This window comes from Gorilla gorilla, chromosome 3, assembly GCF_029281585.2.
Source record: "Gorilla gorilla gorilla isolate KB3781 chromosome 3, NHGRI_mGorGor1-v2.1_pri, whole genome shotgun sequence".
Classification (NCBI taxonomy): Eukaryota; Metazoa; Chordata; class Mammalia; order Primates; family Hominidae; genus Gorilla; species Gorilla gorilla.
Genome location: NC_073227.2, coordinates 128551991 through 128560473, shown reverse-complemented (window position 1 = coordinate 128560473; position 8483 = coordinate 128551991). Strand labels below are relative to the sequence as shown.

The 8483-nt window shown below is 53.9% G+C and overlaps 1 protein-coding gene across 6 annotated transcripts in view; it reads left to right on the top strand.

Annotated features, from left to right (window-relative positions):
• The first annotated feature begins 3938 nt into the window (after positions 1-3938).
• LEF1 (lymphoid enhancer binding factor 1) overlaps positions 3939-8483 on the top strand; it is a 123399-nt gene continuing 118854 nt past the window's right edge. For 2 of the 6 annotated variants that reach the window (XM_055384156.2, XM_031010305.3), the window contains exons 1-2: positions 3939-5725; positions 8103-8169. In XM_055384156.2, the coding sequence (XP_055240131.1) occupies positions 5513-5725; positions 8103-8169 (280 nt within the window). In that variant the 5' untranslated portion in view covers positions 3939-5512. Of the gene's footprint in view, positions 5726-6262; positions 6995-8102; positions 8170-8483 lie in introns of those variants that run through there. The other 4 variants (XM_004040255.5, XM_004040254.5, XM_004040256.5 and 1 more) reach the window with 3 other exon arrangements.

Sequence of the window (8483 nt, the reverse complement as noted above, 5' to 3'; positions counted from 1 at the left end):
CCGACCTGGGGGGCGGGCCGAGGGACGCGGAGGGCCGGTGGGAAGGAGGGCGAAGGGTTGGATGCCGCGGCCGTGCTACCCGCCGGCCTTCCGAGGCCGGTCCCATGCCAAGTTCAGGCGCCTGAGAAAAGTTTTTCAGAAAGGAGGGACAAGAATGTCACGTCCTGCCCACGAAATGAGCAGTCCTGTGGCCCGCAAAATGACTCCAGCTCCCACCTCCATTGTAGCTCCGTTCTAGGCATTCCCCGTGCGTGGGAGCCTGGGTTCCCGTCACGGAGCGCAGCCGAGCGAGGAGGGCGCGTGGCCGGGCCCTGTCTGGCTCCTTCGGCTCCCCTGTGCCCGCCTTGCGTTCCTGGTTCCCGTGCGCTCTCCTACCGGCGCGATTCCTCTCCCCCTTGGGCAGCCTTAGGACGTGTGCCCTCGCCTCCCAGCTGGCAGAAGGGCGGCCTGCAGAGCGGGGTGGGATGCGCCCCTTCCCCGCGGGCCGCAGGAGGAGGCGGCCCTGTGGACAGCCGCGCCCCGGACCCCCACCCAGCGAGGCAGGGACGCAGGGCTCGGCCTGCACTGGCCCAGCGCTGGGAAAGCCGCAGGAGGGCGCGAGGGGTGGCGGACCCCGCTCGCTGGAGCCCCGCGAGGCTGCGCCGAGCTACAGACGCCAACGGGCGCCGGCCCCGCGGAAGTCCGACGTCCGCAGGCGGCCGGATTTGGGAACGACTTTTTCACGGTCCCACGAGTTCCCTGATACCCCGGAGGGTGGGGGGTTGAGTTTGTCTGTCTTTAGGAGGCGGCAAGAAGAAGGGGAAGAACCCCTGGGACACAAACTGCCATTTCCCTCGCCCCCCTTCTCTCCTTTTCCGCGAAGTCCGTTAAACTGAAGATGCCCACAGCTTTCGTCTCCGGGTGAAGCCGGGGTGGTAAATAGAGGGGGTCGGGGTTCCGCCTCTGGAGTCACATTATTCTTTTTCTAGCCCTTCTCCCTGGCTCCTGGGTATCCTCTTCCGTAGGCCCCGCCACCTCCTTCCTTTTGGATCCCACCAAAGTTGTAGCTGGGAGAGAGTCCAGGCCACACAAAGGGGAAGACCTGGAGCCTGGGCGGGGGTTAGGACCGAGGGGGCGGAGAGGACTCGAGGGGCACCGTGCTTTTCTCTCGTCCTTGTAATTAAGGACTCACTGGACTCTGTAGCCGACTCGAGTTGGCAGCAAAATCGCCGGGGGGGGAGGGGTTTTCTGGTGTGAGTAGGGGGTCACTACCCTGTCTCTCCTGCCCGCTCCCGAGCGGGGCTGGGCTCCGCTTACCCAGTGGGCAGCGAGGCCGTCTCTTCTCCCCCGCTCCTCTGTTCTTGTGCGGGGTGGGCGCCTCGCCCCCCACGCGCAGTTGAGGCGACGGCGCCCGATGTAGAAGGAAGTGTTGATATAAAACAAGTTTGTTCCCAAACTAAACCCAAACCAAGCAAAGCCACCAGGAGGGGAAAAACCAACAGCAATCCAGCCAGCCCCTAGCAATTGTTTTCACGGTCGGAATTAAATCACATCAAAACGCCCCCTGAAACCCACATCCTGAAGGAGTGAACCTACAACAGCCAACCTCCAGTCGTTCGCTCGAGTTCACACGAACAACTTGCCTCTAACATCCGAGGGAAGGGGGCGGCGGGTGCCTCTCCCGCACCGCACCCACCACATCCCGGACCTGGGATCCCACTCGCACCCGAAGAGGCGGCTGCTTATGTTAATATCAGCCCCCACACGAATTAGAAAAGACCGCCCGGTGACAGAATTGCTTATGCCAGGAACTACACTGAATCCGTAAGGGAGGGGGAAGAACGTCTTCCCGGGGTTACTTCGCCCCTCCTGCGTCCTCCTGCTGTTTCCAAAAGACAGACTTCATGTGCAAATGTCAACCTCTCTCCCAAACGAAGCTTTACAAATTTGGGGCGCATGGTTTTTACTAAAGCCCCTTCTAAGTGCTGCTCATCAGAAGATTTACAACAATCCTGAAGACAATCAGCTAACACCAGTTACACCACTGTAAGGAAAACAGCCACGCAAATAGAGCAAGGTGCTGGGTGATTTCGTTAGAAACAATGTTTTCAATGGACGGGGTCTCAGTAAAATACCAAACGCAGCCCCCTACCCTTGGCCCTTCAAGTAAACAGTTTCCACTGGTTATTGTTCTAAAAAATCCCATCTTCTTGAGCTTCTAATCTTCACGAAACTTGGAGCATAGGCTCCAAATTACTCGGGGAATCCAGAGTTAACATGAAGGAGAAAGTGGGATCTGAATTAGTTTCAGCACTTAAACAGCGGGGGGATGTAAGAGTCATCATTTAATCTCTCTTCGGCTTCCAGAAAGTACCCCCTGGCCATTCTGTGTTCTCCCCTCCCCCTCCTGAGGGTTTGATGAAAAGGAACCTCTACTCTGCTTTGGTGAAACTGCATTTTCCACTTGTTTTCCTATTGGTCAAATTGGTGCAGTTATGGGAGGACTTTTGACTGTTTTCCCATGTGTCTTTTAAGAATGGGGCTATAAATGTCTGACACAGCTACACGTTCACCTCTCTGGGACACTACTCACACTGGTGCCTAACTTTAAGGGAAGTGACATACCACCATCATCCAAAAACAAAAATTGGGTTTCTCACACACTGTAGCAGAATATACTCTTTTTCTTCTCTTGAGGCATAGCATTGTCAGCTATTAAAAATGGATTTAATGTTTTAATTTTCCTGGATTCCTTCACCAACCCCTTAATTTCACCCCAATCTTCCAGATAGAATTTACATGTGACTACTGGCCATGTTGTAGGGACCAACTGGATCCTTTGTAAAGTTTTAAAAATTGCTTCCTAGTAAATTCTTATTCCCAAGAAGTAGTCGTTATTAGTAGGTGAAGTCATTAGTGCTCACTTAGATACAGCATTGTAAAAATCTTTACCCATTCAATGTTCAGCAGCCTGAAATTTCACCTTTAGGAAAAAAAGAGGGATCTTTGCCAGACAATTCCTATATAATGGAGCAAAATCTGATTCTGTGGTGTTTTGCTTGTTTTCGATTTAAGGGAGATGAAGATACATTTCTTTATGTCCTTTGTTTACTGTTCTGAAGTTTTACAGATGGTTACTGTATTGGATATAATAATTTTGCCTAGATTTTTAACTGAGGGGGTTTGAGAACCAAGGGACAAAATGTAATGTGTTTTCAAACTTCAGCTTCCCTTCTGCTGTAACTTTCACAAAATATCTCCTGAAAACTCCTGTCTTTGTACAAAATTCATCAAAGAGACAGTGGAGACTGGGGAATTTTTGAGGTTGTATTCGGATTGGTGTCTTCAAGGGTCCCTTTCAGTTCGCAGTCCAAGGTGCCAGGGACTACCCCGTCCTCCCTCCCTCTTCTGGCTTTCCTCTCCTGAGTCCTTTTGCCTTCTCTTCCCCCTTCTTGGATTATCTTTTCATTCTCGATGAGGTTCCCACACACTGCGGTGTGTGTCTCTGAAAACCCACTGGAGACCTAGCACAACTCTCCGTACATCCCGTGGTGAGAACAGAATGAAAGATATATTGTTTAAAAAGCAATAATTAAAATCTAGTCTTCAGTTCCTTCTTCCTCGTCATATTTTTTCTCCGTAAGCCTGGAGATTTTATTTTCACTAGTGTGTTTCCTTGTCTCCAAAGAGCGTGTGTGTGATATTATATTCGGGAAAGCCACAACTCTCTTTTCCTTGTCCTTCTGTTCTCTCTTAATAGTTGAGCAATGTCTGTTATATTTTCCCCTTTTCCTTTTTTTCTCAGTCCCAGATTCCCGCCTCTCCCCACTGTCAGAGCATCTATCAATGTGGTGTCGATCACAGCGGCGGCGGCTTTCTCTTTCATCTTCCTCCCTCGGCCAGAGCCAGGGAGGGAGAGTGGGAGGCGTCAAGGAGGTAGGGGAGAGACTGGCAGAGGAAAAGGAGTGGGTGGGTGGGGGCCAAGAAAATAGATACTTAGATGATGAAGTCAAGCCACTGCGGCAATGTTTCTTGTCAGTTTCACGCGGGCAAAGCGTGCCTCTCGGTGGGTTATAAGCAGCGCCCGGTCCTTCCTTCTCTCGCCAAGTTGCCTGATCCTTCCCTCCAGGCGCGCGCGCACACACCACACTCACACACCCCAAAACCAAGACTCGTCCTACAGGATCTGGGAAAAGAAAAAGAAAAAAAAGCCCTCAATCACCACCTCCTTCTCGCCTACTCCCCCTCACCCCCCGCCTCCCCTCCAGCGGGCAGCCAAGGAGAGCTAGAGGCGGGGGAGGGGAGAGGGAGGAGAAGCGACGCAAGTGGGTAGCTTTTCAGCGCCGGCGAGGCGCGGGAGGAGGAGAAGCAGTGGGGAGGCGCAGCCGCTCACCTGCGGGGCAGGGCGCGGAGGAGGGACCCGGGCTGCGCGCTCTCGGGCCGAGGAACCAGGACGCGCCCGGAGCCTCGCACGCGGCCAAGCTCGGGGCGTCCCCTCCCCTCGGCTGGGCGAACCCAAGGGGCGCAGCTCTTCGCTTTGACAGAGCTGGCCGGCGGAGGCGTGCAGAGCGGCGAGCCGGCGAGCCAGGCTGAGAAACTCGAGCCGGGAACAAAGAGGGGTCGGACTGAGTGTGTGTGTCGGCTCGAGCTCCGGGCAGAGGCATTTGGGCCCGAGGCCCCCGCTGTGACTCCCCGAGACTCCGCAGTGCCCTCCACTGCGGAGTCCCCGCGCTTGCCGGCAAAAACTTTATTCTTGGCAAACTTCTCTTTCTCTTCCCCTCCTCCTCGTCCCCCATCTTCTGCTCCTCCTCCTTCTCTAGCAGATTAAATGAGCCTCGAGAAGAAAAACCGAAGCGAAAGGGAAGAAAATAAGAAGATCTAAAACGGACATCTCCAGCGTGGGTGGCTCCTTTTCCTTTTTCTTTTTTTCCCACCCTTCAGGAAGTGGACGTTTCGTTATCTTCTGATCCTTGCACCTTCTTTTGGGGCAAACGGGGCCCTTCTGCCCAGATCCCCAATCTTTTCTCGGAAAACAAACTACTAAGTCGGCATCCGGGGTAACTACAGTGGAGAGGGTTTCCGCGGAGACGCGCCGCCGGACCCTCCTCTGCACTTTGGGGAGGCGTGCTCCCTCCAGAACCGGCGTTCTCCGCGCGCAAATCCCGGCGACGTGGGGTCGCGGGGTGGCCGCCGGGGCAGCCTCGTCTAGTGCGCGCCGTGCAGACGCCCCCGGAGGCGCCAGCTACCGCAGCCCTCGCCGCCCAGTGCCCTTCGGCCTCGGGGGCGGGCGCCTGCGTCGGTCTCCGCGAAGCGGGAAAGCGCGGCGGCCGCCGGGATTCGGGCGCCGCGGCAGCTGCTCCGGCTGCCGGCCGGCGGCCCCGCGCTCGCTCGCCCGCCCCGCTTCCGCCCGCTGTCTTGCTGCACGAACCCTTCCAACTCTCCTTTCCTCCCCCACCCTTGAGTTACCCCTCTGTCTTTCCTGCTGTTGCCGCGGGTGCTCCCACAGCGGAGCGGAGATTACAGAGCCGCCGGGATGCCCCAACTCTCCGGAGGAGGTGGCGGCGGCGGGGGGGACCCGGAACTCTGCGCCACGGACGAGATGATCCCCTTCAAGGACGAGGGCGATCCTCAGAAGGAAAAGATCTTCGCCGAGATCAGTCATCCCGAAGAGGAAGGCGATTTAGCTGACATCAAGTCTTCCTTGGTGAACGAGTCTGAAATCATCCCGGCCAGCAACGGACACGAGGTGAGCGGGCCGCTGCCCCAGTTCCGAGAGGCGTGGCGGGTCCCTGGGAAACGCAGAGAGGGAGGAAGGGAACGAAGGCGCCCGGCCGCCCGGCTGAGGGTCCCGAGTAGATCCCTCGTTTGTTTTGGGGTGTGTGCGTAGCTGGGCCCCCGGTCCGCAGTGTGTGTGTGTGTGTGTGTGTGTGTGTGTAGGATGGGAGGTAGAGGGGCAGGGTAACTTATTCCAAATGGATCAGTTTAGGGGGTTCGGTGGCTGAACGGTTGGTTCGAGGGCAGGAACCCACAATGTTTCGCCTTCGGTCTTTTTGTTGGGCTGAGGGGTGCCGTGCTTTAAAGTGAGTAGGGCTGAATAACGCTACTGATAAATTCTTCCGTGGGACGGAAAACAAAGTGCACACGCTATCTCTTGGTAGATGTCTCTGCAAAAGTGCGTTAAACCACCAAAGGCTTAGGTGGAGACGAGCAGAGCCACAGGCGGGAGGAAGGGGAGGCGGGCGTGGGCTGGGGCAGGCGGGGCCGTCCCTACCACCGCTGAGCCGGGCCGCGGGGAGCAGGCCGGCCGATGGGGCGCGCACCCGGGCTGCGGGGGCGGTGCGGGGTTCAGTCCCTGCGGCCCCAGCGCCTGGGCTAGCAGCTGGGAGCTGTGGGTGCGCCGAGCCGACCCACCCCAAGGGTACACCCTGGCTGTACCGCCCCCAACTCTAGTTTTCTCCAACCGCTATCACTTGGAAACAAACCCACAACTTTTATTTGGGGTTTGGGACCGGATCAGGCCTTAAATCTACGCAGAAGAAAGGCGGAGAAGCAGCGGAAGCCGGGCACTAGTCCTGCAGGGTGGAAGGCGCTTTATCGGGTCTTCTGGCCCGCTGCGGGCGATAGAGCTGGTAACCTGAGTAGAGTAAATAGAGACACGTGGGTGCTGGCTAGAGAAAGCGCGGAGCAGGGCCGCGCTGGAGGGCTGTTTGAAGCCTAGTCCAGAGCTGGTCTAGGGGGCGGATGGACCCTGATACCCGACACTCCACTGGTCACCCTTGTTCCACAACTGGGAAACCCTCTGGAGGAAATCCGGTAGAAAAGTCCTGACACCCGAATGATTTAACCAACGCCTTTTCCCTCCAAAGAAACTTGGAGGATATACCTTTTTTTCCTTAAATGGCATCTTTCTACCCCCAAAAAGAAAGTGTGTGGTTTTGAGGGCGGGGACACTTTGGGTTTTAAACAGCGCGTTTAAGAACACCTCAGATCTGCCTTCTCTATCCCAATGGCAGAGGTGAGTACGCATTTTGAAAGGCTGGGGGCCTGCGTTCAGAGAACAGAAGGGTGTTCTTTACCCGTTGAATCCAGTTTGAGCGGGCTGGGGGCGGGGGTAGGGTGCACCTAACCCCGCGTAAAAGATTTGTGACTACTGTGTGCTGGGAAAAGGAGGTCAAAGGGAGGACACACGTCCAGAGAACCGAATAACGTCCAAAACACAGGCTTTTTGCCAAACTCTCCTATTTGTAGAGCAGCCTCTCTTTCTACCCATTTTGCTAGTCCTGCCTTAGTCCATAAATAATTTTGCCGCCCACTTCATAGTCTCCACAGTTTTCTGGTCCGGGTGAAGGACACTGCGTTCGAATCCGAGAGCACTTGGGTGTTAAGTGGGCATGAGGAGGCCTGAGGGTGAAGGAGTAATACCACTGATTTGCACGTGGTTGAGGCTGTCTGGGTGGATGGTGATTACCAAAACTGATATCAACTGGGCTACCTTTTAGATGTCTATAACCTGACTCTCTAATTTTCCTCCCTTTAACCACAGAATCGTTCTACTTTTGTAAGCCTGCACTCAGCCAGCCATAGTAGGTAATAAGCTCGAGTGGAGCTTCTGCTGTAACTGCGCTCAGGGCAGTTGCCTTAAGACCGCATCTGAGTGGTTGGCTTGTTTATGTTTAAATGCCATTTTCAGTTGCAAAATGATATTTCAGCCTTCTTTTAATCAGATCTGATTGAAGTGAACAGTGGTTGAAGAGGCTATCGAAACCATCAACCCCATTAACTCCTACTCCTGTAATATTAGGCATCCAAGGAGCCTTGATATGGTTTAATAAACAGCAGTCAGAACAGCATGTGGATCATTCCCAAATTTAACTATATTTTTATTGGTTTTGTTATTATCTATACGTTTTTGGTCCCGGGTGGATAATAATCACTCAAAAATACATGTTGACAAGGAAAAGATTATGCAGTACTAAACACTAGCGTATGTCTCTCAGAGTATAAAACAGAGTTGCCCCTAAACCTCTTCCTTTGAATTACCAGCGCACACACATTTGTATCATTATTGTCACAAACTCTAAGGTGATTTTCTTTCTTTTGGGTGTGGGGATTCATGATGTTAGGTGGCCAGACAAGCACAAACCTCTCAGGAGCCCTACCACGACAAGGCCAGAGAACACCCCGATGACGGTAAGACACCCATTCTACTTCTTCTGACTTTAGCAGATAAGGTGTGCAATTTGTATAAATAGGTGTGTTTTGTTACTTTTGAGTTCAAGAAACTGGGACTAGGTCAGACTATGCCCACTATTTTAATGGTAAAGAAAACGCAGGAAACTTAACGGCTTACCTCTAATATATATTACATAATTTAAAAACTGTTTTTGAATGAGTTAGGGACCTTTGGATTTCAGGTGGGTTCCAGATTCTTTAGGAAGAGGGAATGTCTATAATGAGTTTTTCTCTTCCTCATCTTACCTTAAATCCTAATTAGCTTAGATCTT